General features: G+C 43.3%; 1 protein-coding gene across 6 annotated transcripts; it reads right to left on the bottom strand.

The window, feature by feature from the left end:
• Positions 1 to 484: 484 nt before the first annotated feature.
• Positions 485 to 17,218, bottom strand: letm1 (leucine zipper-EF-hand containing transmembrane protein 1). 6 transcript variants are annotated; one of them, XM_083682783.1, is made up of 15 exons: positions 16,958 to 17,218; positions 13,162 to 13,219; positions 11,905 to 12,391; positions 9,779 to 9,922; positions 9,335 to 9,472; positions 8,870 to 9,073; positions 8,436 to 8,555; positions 8,134 to 8,265; positions 7,722 to 7,958; positions 6,976 to 7,008; positions 6,408 to 6,542; positions 6,008 to 6,201; positions 5,402 to 5,434; positions 3,764 to 3,920; positions 485 to 3,570 (listed from the first exon to the last, which is right to left on the bottom strand). In XM_083682783.1, the coding sequence occupies exons 1-15, from the start codon at positions 17,034 to 17,036 to the stop codon at positions 3,418 to 3,420; spliced, it is 2,304 nt and encodes a 767-aa protein (XP_083538909.1). In that variant the 5' UTR covers positions 17,037 to 17,218; the 3' UTR covers positions 485 to 3,417. The 6 variants fall into 6 exon arrangements, with proteins under 6 accessions (XP_083538909.1, XP_083538910.1, XP_083538912.1 ...); XM_083682784.1 differs by lacking the exon at positions 5,402 to 5,434; XM_083682786.1 differs by lacking the exon at positions 5,402 to 5,434 and having other exon boundaries at positions 3,764 to 3,902.
• Positions 17,219 to 17,452: the final 234 nt, after the last annotated feature.

Here is a 17,452-nt window from a genome sequence, read left to right as displayed (position 1 = left end):
TTTTATTTTTTTTAATCATCACTTCAAAACCAAAGTACCTTAAAAAAAAAGCTGGCAGAAGCAGCCAAGCCATCTTCCTGAGGGATTTTATTTTTATTTGTAGCTTGTCTTTAAGTGTGCTTCCACGTTCAAGGCTGTATACCACACTGTCGCTGTGTTGGGTAGTTTTGAGAGACCTATCCATTTACCATCGGACAGGCAATCCAAACAAACTCTCCTTCAGGTTTTCTGACTACACGGTATATCTTTGTTTCTCTTAGTTTGTGCGTATCAACTATTAGCTCATCACATGTGGGACGGGACAGTATTCTGTGGGGAGTGGCAGCGAGTGTGGTACCTGGGCAGGTAAGGCATGAGGGATAGGGAGTTGGGAGGTGACAGAGATGACAGGAGACATATTGTAGGTGTGTAAGCACAGTGAGTGATAGGATGGGACATGCATGAGTCAAATTAAAGTAAATAAACAAAAATGATACACAATCACTCAGGATCAAGCAGATTTTATTCAATACTTCTGTGCCATTTTATGTAAATGTTAATTCTTTACATAAATACTTTATTCAAGGCAAAAAATAAAAAAAAAGCTTGATTGTAGTAAACTAACAGCAAATAAAATATGTCTTCTTATTTGGATATTTTTCCACAATTGATAAGTCTTAAAAATGTTATTATTTTTTCTTCTTTTTTTTTTTTTTATCACTTTTTTTAGTTTGATTTAATAAATAAATAACATGTTTGTAAATAAACACCATTATTCAGTCTTGTATTAAGCACAGATTATTGAGAACTGTGGATATAATTCCATACAAATTCTAAGCAGCGAATTTAAGTATACTGCAACACGTCTTGCCTTTCAAACCTAATTCAATATTCTCACCAACGTTCGGTGTTGTCGTCTGATCCAAAGAACGACCGCAGAGTGTATTAATGATAAGTGCTGAGCTACAGCCTCATATCCACAGAACTGTCTATTATAACAGAAAGGCTTCTTGTAAGTTCTATCACGCATCCCTGATGATCTGCTCCATCAGTGCTGATAATAGTGCTAATCTGAAGCCCTCATCTCCTGCCAGTGCAGCTGCCCTCACTCCTAAACCTCTAATACTTACTTGCTCTGAAAACTAAACCACATCTGCAAAGTTATTCCAAAATATAGCATTTTCCTAGAGTAAAAGCCAGTACAATCTACCCTCTAAAAATGAAAAAATATATCTTGTACACACTTCAGATTTAGTCAAAGTATACTGTATGAACAACATATTGCTTCCAACACTGATGCATCTCGAACCTAGATCCAGTGTAGATGGTCACGTTACCCATTTTTGGGACCGCTTGTTATGGCAGAGTGTGTTTGACACCCAAATCTTACCGTTGCCCTCAAAGCTGTGACTGAACACTCATACCCTGAGTCCACTAGGAAAAGAAACATCTGTCAGACGAAAAAAACAAACTTTAGTGCAATTACACATTGAGGATACGTTCTACTCTCCTTCTACACATTCTCTTCTCCACGAGTGATTACAAGACAGTGATTATTGCATGAGTATGGAGGCCTAAACAACAAAGCTGGTACAGTAGTTAGCGCAAACCTCTGACCTCTGTGTGACACGGAACCTCACCGTGTCCACAAGCAGTGGCACTCTGCTCTAATGCGCCGCCACAACAGACAAGACATGCCAGGCACCTGGATACTAACACCTCTCTCCCCATCAGAGGAGCAGGGGTGTCGCGACGTGTTCTCCACACATACTGACATGTTTACGTTTCGGAAATGATTTACGCGGCAGCGTGCATGCCACGTACGGCTAGAGCACTCCCAACCCAAACAGAACCCTCCAGCGGAGCTGGCTCTGGCCCATGTATGGGCTGCGTGTTTACCCCCAGCCCATCACTCTGACTGGGCCCAGACAAACAGACCAGGTCTGGGGGGGGGGAGTCGTGTGTCTGTACTGGGACTACCTGCTGGACGTCAGGCAATCCTTTATCATCATAACAAAACACTATGGATTCCAGGAACGGATTAATGCATCACCTCAACATCGCCTCAGCTCTCATGTCCTCCCTGCTCCTTACACATGCCTATACACCTCTCAGAATGCAGCAGGGGAACAAGGACGGTTCAACTCGTACTGTCCACCATGCAAGATACCCTCAAATGCAGTTCATCGGAACACCTACGACAACCAAAAACTGCAACTCCAAACACTAATATGTATTTGGTCAACTCAAGTCAAAGTGGGAGGAATATTAGATCCATCTGAGCTTTATGAGCTTCGCCTGATTTATATTTCAAAATAACAAAAATGCATGATACATTTTCTTTGAGAGTATATTATCCGTAATATCTGGGTCTACTGAAGGCCACGTTGTATAAATTGGTCAAGGTCATCACACTTATAAATGTGATCAATGCAAATAAACAGTATTGATTCATTTTGATCAGTTCCTCTGAAAAATATCAATCAGTCAATATTATATATCAGTTTATAAATGAATAAGTTCCAGTCAAGTATAGAAAGCTTATTTTGGGTAAGTCCACATAAGTAAGTCCTAGTAAAAACTACCACAGTGGAACATTGGCATTTCAAAAAGACCTACATTGATTCTATAGGTATGCATATGTACAACCGCCTCTTTGGTTATGAGCACCACCGAACCATACTGTTTACTTGCTACAGCTCCATGTTACATTCACAATAAATACCAATAAAGTAAATTACATGTATCAACATGAGAAACATATACTAATTTAGTAAAAACTAAAAAAAAATCGACACAAAATAAACTTAGTCTGAGTGGAATGGTGATGAAAGTGATATAGTGTGCAAAGTCAAGAAATGATCTCGCATTTCTTTTTGATGGTTGCATTTGAATGAAATGAAAGGCAAGATGGTTCACCTCAAAATATTACATTTCCAAAACCAATTTTGGCTTCTTTTCCTTTTCCAACAGCTGTAAGATAGGAGAAGAACCATGCTCTCAAATCATTGTTTACCCTACATAAATACATAATCTCTGAAATGTAGAAATTAAAACCTAAAATCTATCAACAAAACTCAGTATAATCAGCCATAAATAGTTTGGTTGGTTGTTATAAACAACATTATCTACGTTTGTGCGTATATCAATATAAACGTCGGGAGAGCTTTATATAATTTTCATTTTCTTTCTTTTCTTTTCTTTTCTTTTTCTTTTTTTTTTCTACAAATGTGTGAAGAAAAACTCAAATTGTGGTGGAAGAAATCATGGGAGAGGGTGCTGCAGCTGGGAGCTCGTGGTGTTGCTATGGTCAACCGGTTTGTACAGTGTGGTCTGGCATCCAAAGCTCCCCATCATTATCGAGGAGGCACTCCAGCTACAGCAGCTCTGAGGTCATTTCTTCCCCCCCCCCATTGGACCCAGTTTTCTGGGGCTTTATTAGCTATTGAATTTAGCTGCCTGATCCTTCTCTGCTTTCTCCTTGGCCTTCTCCTTCTCCATCAGCTTCTCCTCCTTCTGGAGCATCACCATGATATCTGCCACTTGGGTGGTGGAGATGTCAATGTCCTCCTTATCAATCAGCTCCACTAACTGCACATGCAAATAAACCCACAAAAGCACATTAACAAACATCAAAAGAGTAACAGAGACACACAGGTAGATGGACCATATGAAAGGACAGGGATTTGAAAAGTGAGTCAGTTCACCAGTTGCTCCACGACCTTTGTCTGATTGATTAAAAAAACAGTCTTAGGCACACGCAATCTCTGCCAAACAAACGTACCTTAATGACGTCATCAATGTCTATCTTTCCGTCCTTGTTGTCATCAAAGGCGGCAGCGATGCTTTGCAACTTGTGTTCCGGAATGTTTTGGATCTGGCGCATGACCCCGATGAGCTCATCAATGCTGATGAGGTTCTCTCTAAAGGTGAAGAACAAACTGCATACAGGAAACGGTTACTCGGTTTGACAACAAGTAAAATGGCGGAGAAGGGGGAGGAGCCTTTGTTCTGACAAGCCAAGGCTTCCATGCAAGGTTCCCAGATCACACCAATCAAACTTCTACTATTATTTCATCAAATTAAATTTTTGAGAAATATTTTGGCTGAGACATTTCACAGAGAAATGCAATGAAGCACAAGCTGCAATTAAACTAATTGAATTGGGAAATAAGCCAAAAGCCCTCCCTATGAATTGCCTTTTGCGAAAAATCATATATCTAGAAAATTATGGTGATTTAAAGCAAGCAAATAAAAGTAAACATATGAATACGAGAGAAAGTAGCCAGGTAGTGGTTTATAGTAATTACCATGTGTGGGTTGATTACTAGCCAACCACCCTGTCGTTAGCCAGCTAGCATAGCCTCACATAGTGTGATGAACGCTAGCGAGCCAGGCCAATAACAGTGGATTGGGGGGAGCAGGCTAACGGTTGTGTGCCGTAGGTTAGCTAGCCAAGTGATGCAGTGTTAACTAGTGTGGAAAACACAAGGGAGCAAATTAGACTCTTTCTTTCACTTGGTGTAGTAAAATAGGTCCTCTGTGGCTCAGGTGGTAGAGCATGGTGTTAACAACGCTACGGTTGTGGGTTTGATTCCCGCTGGGACCATATATACTGAAAATGTATGCACTAACTGCAATGTTAGTCGCTTTGGATAAAAGTGTCAGCTAAATGGCGTGTATTATTATATTATAGGGAAGCACTTTGATTGTGGAGTACACAACAAAAGCTCACCCACCAGCTAGCAACAAAACTCAAGTGGCACCCGAAGGGCACGAGAGAAGGTAGGTGGGCTAGTAACTTATTCAATATCTTGTTGGCAAACTAAACTAGACAGAACTCTGTTTGGTAAGAGTGACGCCTGAATCAGCAGGATTCCTGTGAGGAAGAATAAGCAACCTAGCACCCCTGGGAAAGCTGTTAACCTTCCAGTGGAGCAGTCTAGCTAGGTAGCTAGGTTCTATTGGACACTTTAGATGGGCTTGCGAATAAGCAAGTGAAGGGTGAAAATAATGAAATGGGCGCGCATTGCAGTAGCCTTTACAGGCTGGGCTGGGGCGGGGTCAGCCATGCAAATCGCTCCTGGCTTGTTCCAGGCGTGATTGAATAGCGTTTCAGCTAATCGGTACGCAGGGGTGCATATCCCATAGTAAAATGTCAAACCAAGTCGACTGAAAGAGAGCAAGCAATTAGAATTACATTTTTATCCTTTGTTATTTGATTTGCCAATCGATCCAACAAAGGCAATAAGAATGGTGAGTGCACAGCAACCCAGTGAGCAGCACCTCAGTGCAGTGAGCAGAAATAGTATGTGCAATGCAAAATAGTTTTCCTTTCCACCCAAATTTTGTGACTAAATGGTTGAGACTACATGATGCAATGTTAACATTAACAAGCAACAATGACTGCACTTCATCTTACCTTTTTGCACCACTATATTTCTCAAAGGATAATCTGTGAAATTTAAATGAATTAGGATCTGATCCTAAAAAGTGTAATCAATTACTACTGGGTAAATTACTATTAAAACCTTTTTTCTGTGAACCCCTTCTTTCCCTGCATTTGATCTCTTCGCCACCATTTTACAAGTGAGAACACAGACAAGAGCTCAAAGGCACCACATAACATTTGACAATTTCATAAAGAGTATTCATAAAACTAGAATTCACAAGACTGAATAAGTTCAGTATATTTGTGTTGTTATTACAAGTTTTACAAGTACTCATAATTAATCTTAATGTCAGATGTCATGCAGTAGCCTACTTCAGTAAGTCGCATAACAAGCGGATGTATGCCAATACAAATTAATGTTTGCTACTGGGAACTCCATATCCCAGTATGCACAGCACGCCACAGTGAGTGCAATTCTGGGAGTAATGAGGGGAAATAAAAACAGGCTAATCAATCAGAATGAATAGAGCATATGACTGTGCTTCAATGTACTTTGTAGGGGGTGTTTATCTTGGGAGCTTTCCAAAGTAACGGTTCCCAGAGTTTGTTTGAATGAGGGGAGTCATGGGTTCTTACCCGATAGGTGGGGTGGTTCCACTGTCCATTTTTCCATCTAGTACCACTTTATCATTCTCCAGCTCAGTGATGATCTTTCCAATGCGACCAATCATACGGTTCACCCTCTTTCCCAGGCGTTTGCTGGCCTTGGACTCCTCCACTGCCCTCTCCTGGCCAGTCTTTGACAGCTCCTTCTTGATCTCCTCCAGGTCCTGTCAAACATACACGCAAACCCCTCCTTATAACACCAATCTCTCCACAGCCCCCCCCCCCCAACCCTAACCCTACCCCCCGCCCTCCCCAATCTAATATTGTTTTTGTCTCAATTTTAGATATATATATAAATATAAAGTTAACACATACAGTACTTTGGCAAAAACAGTAGTAGTGAAAATCACATATACACAGAACACCATACCTCATTGTACTCTTGGACGTCATCCTTGAGGTCTTCCAGCTCCTCCTTCTCCAGGGTCAACAGCCTCTTTTGCTCCTTCAGCTTGGTGCAGGCGTCACTTAGCACGTCAATCTCCTCTTTGGTGATCTCCTCTCCCTGACAGGACAACAGGTAAATTAAGTGCTGCTCAGCTCAAACCAAAAGAGGTACAGTATGACCTGAAGTTCACAACAAAGAAAGGAGAGGGATGCATTACAGAGGTACAAGAGAGAGTTTTGATCTTCATCTACTCATGACCAATAACAATACCATTACTCTCAGGCCCTGCAGAACTGAATGTTTGTTAGTGGGATGGGGAGCATAGATTAATCACAGTTAACTGATACCAGCCCAGGGGAGTGACAAGCACAGGGAGTGGGGGGTCCAAAGGACAGCTATAGAATCACCTGTTCAAAACGCACACACTACAGGTACGCTATGACACACAAACAGAACAGATACCCTCAGACAGAGGTCAGAGACATGCATGGGGTGGACTAGCATCAGCATGGGTGGGAGGGTTGTGGAAAAAGCCAGCTTTATCGCTAACCTGGATACGCAGGTACTTCTGCCACTGCCCAAACTGTTAGGCATGAGAAAATGGGTCAAGACAGTTTAGATGACAGGAATGAAACACACAATATAAATGTGAATTTATGGTATCGGGTTAATATGGTACAGACATATACACAAATGAGTCCACACAGATGACCAAAACTGTATCGCTTGATGGCGAGAAACATGTTGAAAATAGTCAGTGCTATTACGCATCAAATTAACCCATTTGTGCCGGATGCTGCGCTACGCAGCATTGCATCTACCGCCGGTTGCTGCGTTACGCACATTTGAATTTGCCGCCAGTTGCAGCGCAGCATTTTTGATTTGTCGTAATTTTCATGAGTGCAGCATATAATGCACTGTCATTGGTTCAAATACACATGAGGTGGGTCTTGTTGACCCAAATGTCGTGTGGTTCGCCGAACGCACTTGTATGTCTGATTGATTTTCCGCGACACGACACGACATTCGGGTGCTCACGTGGTTTTAAAAAATCAACAAGACCCACCTCATGTGTATTTGAACCAATGACAGTGCATTATATGCTGCACTCATGAAAATTACGACAAATCAAAAATGGCGGTAAATTCAAATGTGCGCAACGCAGCAACCGGCGGTAGATGTCGCGCGGCAGTCGGCACAAATGGGTTAAGTCATATTTGACATTTTAACTTAATCTGATCATCATTTTCAGACAATTTCCCACCTCAACTGGCTGTATGTGTGTGTGGGCATTACCCTTATTCCCTCTAGAACAGGTGCTGTGTCTCTCAGGGTCTCTGAGTGGATGGCCATGTCCACACTGGCCAGAGCATCCGAATCCTTCTCCGCAGCATCAGCCAAACGCTCCATCTCCCTCTCCTTGTTGTCCTGGCGTATGGCTGCTTCCTCCTGGTGCATTGTCTCTACCTTGGTCTTATTGTCCACCTGTCCAGACAGCTCCAGCTCTGCCACCTTCAGCTGGGCCTCCTTAACCTGGAGAGAGACCAGGAGTCAGCCCAGACGCAGACATGCATACATACATGCATGCATACATACATACATACTCACCACCATGGCACAGTTCATATTTGATTGTATCAAACATGAATTATTGTGAATGCCTGTTACATGTCAACAGCAAGACCTGGAGAGTGTAGAGCAGACGTACCACTATCTCAGGCAGGGTCTGTAGGGTGGACTTGAGTTGGTCAGCAGGGGAGAGGGTGTCAGGGAGGAACATGGCTCGGGACAGCAGCAGCAGAGAGGTGGGTATGTGCTGGTTCAGGTGCAGCTCCAACCACTATGGAAGAACAAGTTGTGTGAGGTTATCTTTATTTAACTGCCCTTGAAGGTTCTTGACAATGTCATCAAGCATACACTCATGGAACTCCAATCTCATGGAGCTCATACTGTATGTCTAAATACTGATATACCAGTATTTGGTGAGAGACATTGGTGTGTTGTCAGCACCTGTTTGAGCTGTTCCCTCAGTCTCTCCTCCGTTACCCCCAGGGACCTCATCCCTCTGACTCGACACGCAGATTGGATCTCCGTCACGCTCAGACTGTCCACACCCTCCTCAGCAATTAGCTGTGTGAATACAAAGAACAGATAAATAGTTAGGGCACTGTTCAGTCAAAGCCAGTCACAAGGTTTCCAGGATAGTCAAAAATGACCAAAAAAAAAAAAGGTTAGTTAGTCGCCCCCCCCAAAAAATTAAAAAACATTTTTCACAAACAATGAGAAAGCATTTGAGTAAATTCGAAGTTGAGCCTCTCACAGTAGGTATTTTGATGAATGCATACATGTTGTTCAGTCCAAATGTGCCAGATGACAGGTTTTCAGAAAGCTACACTTCCACCACTAATTGAGCCAGGCTGGGTGAGTGTCGCTTAGCAGCTTACCTTGTCATCAGCGCGGATGGCCCTCAGCTTCATGATGAGCTGGAAGCGCAGGAAGTTGTTGGTTCCGATGGACTGGAGCTCCAGCAGCCGGCACAGAGCCACCAGCTGAGGCCGGGTCAGGTTGTCCAGAGTCAGCTCGTCCTCAAACAGCTTGGCGAAGCGGATGATCTGCTCGTTGCTGGGCCTCTCCCCCGAGTTCCGAATCTACATGGGTGAATAAAGGGATATACCAAATAGACTGCGATTCAGGGGGGTGGTCACGTATGTTTCCAATAGACTAGCACAGAGAAGCCTTGTGAGGAAAGTGTGTATAGGTGTTCTGTGGTGCCTTGCACCACCGTAAGGAACAAGAGGGCTTTCATGAATCAAGGCTTTAATATAATGAGAAAAGCAATACAAACATAGGCAACAACAACCAGGGGCTAGTGATAATGTTGACATTGGTGTTCACTGTAGGGATGGTACCTTCTGGAAGAAGGTGGAGAACTCCTCAGTGACGTTGCCCTTGGAGGCCTTGTTACGGAGGGCTATTTCCTCCACAGTATCCTGGAGGAACTTGGCCATCTCCAGCTTGACCCGAAGCTCCTTCTTCAACCTCTCCTCCTGCAACCGGACACACACAGGCAAAGGTTAAAAAGAGGCTTCATCAAGGGTTTGTGATGCGGGTGAGGACTAAGCCTAATTGTTGTCAATGAGTCATTAATCTGCCTGAACACGTCAAGATCGAAGTTGCAAGCAGGCATCAAGTAAGGCTGGATTATCATCTGGGATCAAGAGTCAGTTCAAAGTTACGGCTAGATTATCGGATATCGTGATGGATACAGTTACGGCTACAGCAAGGATTACAGGTAGGATTGAGGCGGGGTAAAGTTGAAGGCTGTGGGTGAGAGGTGAGGAGGGCGGTCCTACCTTCTTTGACTGTGTCTCAAAGGTTGACGGCAGCATGTTGGGGAAAAGCTTCAGAGCCACAGGGAGCAGGAACTCCATAAATGGAACGATGATGAAAACCAGGAAGGGGAGGAGTCTGAAGACATCTGCACACGTCCTCAGGAACTGGGGGGAAATTTCGGGTTATCTATTATATTAATAATAATAATGTGCAAATGTGCAATCTCAATGTTGTCAACCATGTAATTGTCACTCCTTGTGAGTAACTGGTGGCTTGGGTGCAGTGCATGTATGCATCCAGCAGAGAGCAGCAATAGGGAGAATAGCTGCTGACTGCTGAAACTTCTCTCCATCGCCCTTTGTCCCACTCTACCTTCACCCCTCTCTCTATCCCCTCATAGCAATTTCAATAGTCAGCACTTTTGCCCCAATGGCCATCCATCACTATGGCAACAGAAACCCCCTCTTTGATTGGCTAGTTATCATGTGGGGCACTGACTACAAAGCTTCGTGAGACTGTAAGCAAACAGATATCTTCTTATCTTTTCATATCCCTGAATAGCAAAATGTAAGAAGTCCTAAAGTGAAGCAGGACAAAGTTTTCTTTATCAAGTCAGAAATTCCCTAATTCCAGCCACAGACCACGACCTGAGGGGGCAAAACGGTGGGATCCCTTGGAGACAATCAATCAGTCATCAAATAAGCTTCCCAGGAGTCAACCCCAGCATGAGGGACATCAAATAAGCCCCCCCCCCCCAATCCCCTCTCTCCACCTGCATGTCAGTGATCCAGCGAGAGTAAGGGATTTAAGACAGCCCCAGTGAAAAGGTCTTTGTCTGCAGGCCCATTGACATGTATATCACCTCCCAGAGCTCCACATCAAAGGGGGGGGGGGGTAGAAAATAGAGGGGGCCTTCAGTTGAGGCCTGAGAGAGTGAATGTGAAAGGGGGGGATTAAGGAGGCACTGCCAGCTCAGGTTAGGTGAATAGCGTGTAGATGGGTTGTGGATGTGGGCTTTGGGGGATTCGGGCTGCATTTAAAAAGGTGCAGATGTTCAGGGAATAGTGTAACTGGGAGGAAGTGCTCAGCATTAGCATGTCCTTTAACAGTATTCAAATGATCTCTATCAAATACCTGTGTCTTGTGAGGGAGTGAGAGAGCAAGCATTAGCTAGGCCCACATGGCCCTCGTCACTTCTCCTATGAGGACACACGGAGCCCATATCTCAGAGCTGGAGTTATGTTACCACAATAAGCAGGCTCTGGGCTTCACTCCAACCGTAGCACTAGCCTAGGCGCAACGCTGCACCCTGTTAACAGACTGTCTGCAGCCTGGGGGTGCTTCGTAGTTCATACAGGCTCCAGTTACGACTGGGTCAGCTGAGGTGCCCAGTCCAGAATCAGCCACCTCAACCCCTATAATCTCAGACTCTCATAGAATGTATCAGTCCTTACATATATATATATATATAAAATGTATACTGTCCAGCGGCAACCCTTATCCTTCCTGTCAAAGAGCACCTTTATTTTTATTTCGACTTTTGATCTTATGGATATCAATTCCATTCTTGGCATGTTGATCCGAAACCAGAACACTGACTGTAAAAACCATGTAAGAAGCTTGTGGTGAAATCTTGTAGCACTTAATACTTCTAACCGCCCTGCAGCTCGAGCTAAAGCAATGGGAACAACAGTCCAATTTAAGAGGCTAGTGGTAATACCTTTTCCTGGAGAGCAGTAATCCTGCAGACCATAGAGTCTGCAACAAGTGAACAGTAACCAAACAGCATGTGGCTAATAATGTATTTAATTGATCCAATCTGGACTCAGACAGAGGGAAGATAACAAGTCTGACTCAGTGTCTCCCAAATCCCTTACTCAGCCACTCTTAATCCTCTGGATTCACATGTATTCTCTTAAGAACATCTCCCTCATGCTTCAAAATAAAGAGTATTGTCTCTGAGACCACACCCTGAAATACAGATATTCATCAACAACCTTCTGTCGTCTATATTGCATAATACAACAATGCATTACGTACGTACCACTCACATAGACGATTTTAGGCATAGAATCAACAAAACAAACGAAAACAAACAAATCCTCGATTTCTCTAGTCTCCAATGAGCCGCCCCTCAGCCCCTCACCTGTCTCCTCTCCCGACGGGACAGGGGGTGTCCATTGAGCACCTGCCGCAGCATGCGCCCAGCGATGGTGGTGTCGATCCAGAGCAGCCTGAAGCCGTGGTAGTAGTGTTTGACCTCATCCACCACGCGTTGCCTTATTGTCCTCCTCACGGGCTCCACGTCCAGAGTGGGGCTGTACACAGGCCCTCCGTCCTCCAGCTTCTTATTCTTGTCCTTCAGCACGCGCAGGGACTGCTCCACCTTGGAGTCGTCCCGGAGACGCCCGGTGGCGTGTATCCACCGCACCGGGACGTCCCGCCGCCGGGCTATCGTCCACTGCGCGCCTCCCATTCCGGGGTACCGCGAGGAGGAGGCACCCACCACGACTGCGCAGTATAGCCTCTGGGAGTCGGGGGCCTGACAGCGACCTCTGTAGCCTTCTGTCAAGTGGAAGGACGGGCTGAGAGAGGAGGCCTGGGCCAGGCTGCTAACTCGGAACTCATCGATTCTACAGGAGACACACAGAGACACATTTACATTTTACATTCACGGCATTTGGCAGTAAGTGAATCATCTATCCATCAGTCATCATAAGACAAAGTAATCAATGCTCAGACCAGTTGCCTAGATACAGTAGATAGAGCTCTCAGTCAAAAGAGACATGTTTATAGTCAACATGAGGAATGCAACAATAACATCCTCAACGCTGCACAAAAAAACACAGCTCTTATACTTCAGCTTTGAAATATAAAAGTATATTGGTTAATAATTAATTACATTTTTAGTTCCAACCTTCAGATGCCCACAGATCAATCCATCTTGAAAATAAGGCATAATAAGTCTGAATAATAATAAATAATATAATATTATGAATTAATATTAATAGAATAATTCATATTCAGACAATTATTTATATATATGAATATTAAATATTACTTAATTATATTATTATTATTAGTAGTAGTAGTAGTTGTAGTAGTAGTATATTATTATTATTATTATTATTATAATAAATACGTCTGAGTTTCAGTAGGCTACTCTAACGCTGTAATACTGAGCTCTGTGTAAATGAGGCTACTGTAATATCCAGTACTGTAATAATATGAGGTGCTGGTGCCACAGCAGTGGACATTGGTTTAGTTTTACTAACAAATGGATTATTTTTTGCGACCCGCATAAGTTTGCATTTGGTCCAATGCGGCCCGCGACCAAAGCTAGTTTAACACCCTTGTATTACACCATCTTTGTCCATTTAGCAGCCTGAAACACATAGCCCACCTTTGACTGGAAAGTCTGAGTGCTGTGCAGCTGAAACAGGCACCATCTTGCAGCTTCCCTGAAAGGAAAACAGAGAGAGCAGATGCTAAGTATTGGATGAGACATCTTCATTTCTTAATACGCTGAAATGCACTGATGTCTCAGTGTCACAGGATCTGATTGCACCGACATTCACAGAGTACCTTTGGAGTGTCATACATCAGTGATATTTAAACCCACATTTCTAGGCCTATTCCATTTCTGTATGGCCATTGCCTGGATGTTACCACCCACAGAGAGGCCCAGGGGAGACCCAGGGCAGAGTGCACTTGTCAATATGACGTGCGTACAGAAGGGTGGGTTTTGGCAGGTTCCTGCCATTCAGCTGAGCCACGTGGTTTGGACACACCTCCCTGTCAAATGGTCGAGCTGGACTAAGCCCAGCAAAGCCGGGACAGGACATGACAGGACATGGCGAAAGGCCAGGACGACACAGAGTCTACTGGAACCATGTCACCTTTGTGACTGTCACAGTTCTACTAGCCGTGTGTCACATATGCCACAGAAAGAGCTGGAGATACCTAAGTGATTGCCGTTGACTTGAGTTGTAAAAACAACACATCAATACCTGACACGTATTGAAGTAATAACGCAACGTAGTGAGTGCTAAATTAGTGTACGGTACATTACCATTTGGCAGTAGCTACATTTCCAGTCATTTAAATCAACTTCTCAAAAAGTCTAAGGCCTACTGTGTGTCCACTGTGCTTTCTGAATAATTGTCAGAGTTTCAGTTGAGTGGACCATGTGGAACTTCTTCAAGGCATGGAGAGCACAGTGTTCCACAGCTTTGGCTGAACGTTGATAGGTGCAGGCCGAGTCTTTTTATGATTCATGACAGGCCACGGATGACATCTAGCACTTAGCCTATCACTGGATTGGAGCCAGTTGACGACGATTGACGTCTATCAAGTGTTTAAAGATACAGAATTAGGTTGAATAAGGACACTCAGAGGTTGTCACACTGTGGCATGACCAGATCAACAAAGTTCACACACAGTTCAGCCGTGTGATATTTCCTTGCATGATATTGCATTACAAATACCTGGCTTGTTATTATTGTAGTACTAATGACGCATGGTTGCTTGACTTCAAATTCTAGAGAACTCATGTCAGCTGTTCACGGAAAGCCTTGACAGCTCCAGGACACAATCTTCCGTGATTATCCATATTAATTGAGGGGTCAAAACCCTCAAATTGTGGAGTCATAAAACTTACACCATGTCTATTGTCTGGATCTGACCCGATCATCAAACATCTAGCACATGCTGATCATGCTCTTCCCAGATCATTATTCCACTACTGAAGTCGGAGTCCATGGTCCAGTCTCTTTCTGTTCATAGACGGTAGAAATGGTGCAATCTCACTTACTTATTTTCAAAACCAAGAACCTCGCTTTCACATCAAATGTTTTGGACATTCAGGGGCTGAATCCTTATAATAAATAATCCTTAAATAAAGCCTTGAGGAGTACTGTCTGCAGAGCTGTCTGGTGAGGTAGGGTCATCAAAAGTTAAAAGCAGTTCTGACCTTTTCTTCCATGGAAACCCTGCACTGTCCGTATGGAGGGCGCTGTGCCAAGTATGATCTAGAGGAGACACACTAATCCCACTCTACTTCCCACCATCTCCACCCCCCCCCCCCCTCAACTATATATATACACACAATATCAATCCATGACAGTAAAGAGATGACCACTACTATGAGTACAGACATACCAATCATTCCCTTAGTCAGGCACTGGAAAGTCATTGTGTGTAGTGACAATCTATATGTTGTCACTGGTACAGTGATGCTGATATAGTCTAGCCAATTCTGGGTTGACTTATGCCAAAATGTTCTCTTGAATTGTAAAAAAAATCATTTTGCTATGTCATGGTGTTGCATAACACAGCTTCTTGCAAAACTCCTTAACAGGGTAGCGAACACTACATTCACAGCAGAGAAAGCCATCGAGGTTCCAATGATTCACCTAAAACCAACCACACAAAGCCAGGGTAACAAGTACTAGCCTGCAGCTAAAGATGGTGGATTAGGCCTGGCCTGCCACAGCCCTTCTAAACATCCTCTGAGCCTACACAAGGATCTGCTGTATGATGCCAACAGATGCTGTTCCATCTCCTCTCACTGCAGAACTGATTTTCACTTCAGATGGGTTGCTGAAGCAAGCAGTGTTGAAGCAATGTTATAAACATACACTGATCACGATTACAACTGTAACCCTCATCAGTGTGCACATTCCTCTAAAAATGGGGGCAAAATTGGGTCTTTTAAAAAAATACTACTATCTAATAGTAATGTACAAGACCTTCCAACACACATGGCCATGTACAAAGACCAATGTTGCATAACAGAGATAAGAAATATTCACTTGACAGATCTGAGCATTTTGATGGATGTTAACTTACAGGGTTGTGCACAAGTGAATTTGTGTACTACTGTTGATGCAAAGCACAGGCAGCACTGTATGCCTCAACCAGTGATATACATAGGGTCTCAACAGTCACCATAACGTTGAGAATTCCTGTCAGATACATCAACGATGTGCTTGTTTTTGTAATTGTGGGGAATAAGAGCTGACTGTTTTCTTGGCATGTTTCTACCACAGCCCCACAAAATCAGCATATAATTGGACACATTCTTTCAGCTGTTCTTTTAACAGATTTTGTAAACCATGAAGGCTGTATTATATGCAAAGAAACACAGGCTATTTTTATGATAAGAGATATTCGGTACGAAAAAGAGCTGCCTCGGCAGTGATCTGCAGTGAGACAAACAGCGCCACTGCAGACTGCAGTGGCGAGGAGAGCGCGTATGCCAGAGTAGCACAGAAACCAGGGTGTCCTCAAATAACCTGGCCTGGGTGACGTCTCCTCGTCTCTTCACAATTTACATTTGGAAGGTGTGGTGCTTCGAGCTACGTAATATCTCACGACCACGTTAGCGACAAAGTAAATAAATACACATATTTACAATCTGACATATTTACAAAACACTGCTGGCTGAACAAATGTGTATATAAATCCAAACGAAATCTAAATGAAGGGGTTCAAAACTGTAGTGTCTGAGGTGGGTGACAATAATAACACCATTTTAACAGCTCCAATCTGTTAGATCTATGGCCCTCGAATAAACTGCACCTTTCTCTAGAGTATCTGAAATCTTACTGACTTGAATTCATTGTCTCACAGTTGAGAAGTATGAAATGGCAGATGGAATAGTACTGTCAGTAGAGGTTATGGGCCTCTTTAAATCGACTAATATGAAAGTTAGCTAGCCAAGCATAGCAGGAAAGGACTAGTGAACGAGCAACAAAGAGAGCTACATGACACCACATAAAGTGGCCATGTCACAACACCCACCTTTCTGGAACCGGCATACAGTAAGTAGCTACTGTAGCTAGTTAAGTCAAGATAGCCTAGATGCCTAGTTTGACATCACGTGTTGTCTCTTTCATCTCACTGAACGAAACTGTCAGAGTATCTGTGGACACTTTAATCCAACTCATACAAAGGGTTTGACACAACTGAACTGTGACAACTAGCTACAATTGTGTTATTCAATTCTTAATAAGTTAACGGTGTTAACTAGCCTGCTGCTAGCTAGCTAAACTCATCACTTGACTAAACCATCATGGTTTCATCATCAGCCAAATGACATTCAATGTCAACGTAGACTCCAACAGCATCGCTAAATAAAAGTTGAATAATAACTTACAGCTATGTCCAATACAGTTAAACATGAAAATGTAGTTTACCTTTTCGGAACTCGCTTTTTAACGATCTGGATGTCTTCATCAATGGAGAGCGAGACCTCGTAAACAGGATTAACGCCATGCTTATTCTGTCTAGTTTCAATTCTACTTGTTTAACTAATTAGCCAATTTAAACAGGATAAAATGTACAATACGAAACACTTGCTAACAAGCTATTCGCTGACTTAATATATCACTAACTGAACTTCTCGCTCCATGTCCTTGCTTTCAATGAACTGTGAACGCAATGCATTGGCTTCCGTCTTCCTGGTCGACCGTTTCGACCGCTCCTGCTGAATGGTGGTTCCAACCGCGGTCCAAACACGATTTCAGGTCATTTTTTCCATTCGTTAGTTAGTGAGATGACTGTACAGGGAGGTAGTCCGATCTCTGAGCGGTCAGTGAAACTGTCAATCAAATGGCTTCATTTGTTCAACGATTCCCCTGTTACAATTTGAATTTATACTCTGAATTTATACATTGACTGTGTCACCCAAA

Source organism: Argentina silus (genome assembly GCF_951799395.1).
Source record: "Argentina silus genome assembly, chromosome: 13".
Lineage (NCBI taxonomy): Eukaryota > Metazoa > Chordata > Actinopteri > Argentiniformes > Argentinidae > Argentina > Argentina silus.
Note: the sequence above shows the minus strand (reverse complement) of the source record. Positions and strands in the feature narration are given on the sequence as shown.

What these genes read in the sequence shown, in the direction of transcription:
- letm1 (XM_083682783.1), bottom strand. Translation starts at nt 17,036, where the DNA reads ATGGCGTTAATCCTGTTTACGAGGTCTCGCTCTCCATTGATGAAGACA. An exon ending in CTCAGACTTTCCAGTCAAAG is followed by an intron (nt 12,392 to 13,161) that starts GTGGGCTATGTG and finishes TGTCTCCTGTAG; the next exon opens with AATCGATGAGTTCCGAGTTA. An exon ending in ACGTCCAAGAGTACAATGAG is followed by an intron (nt 6,202 to 6,407) that starts GTATGGTGTTCT and finishes TATGTTTGACAG; the next exon opens with GACCTGGAGGAGATCAAGAA.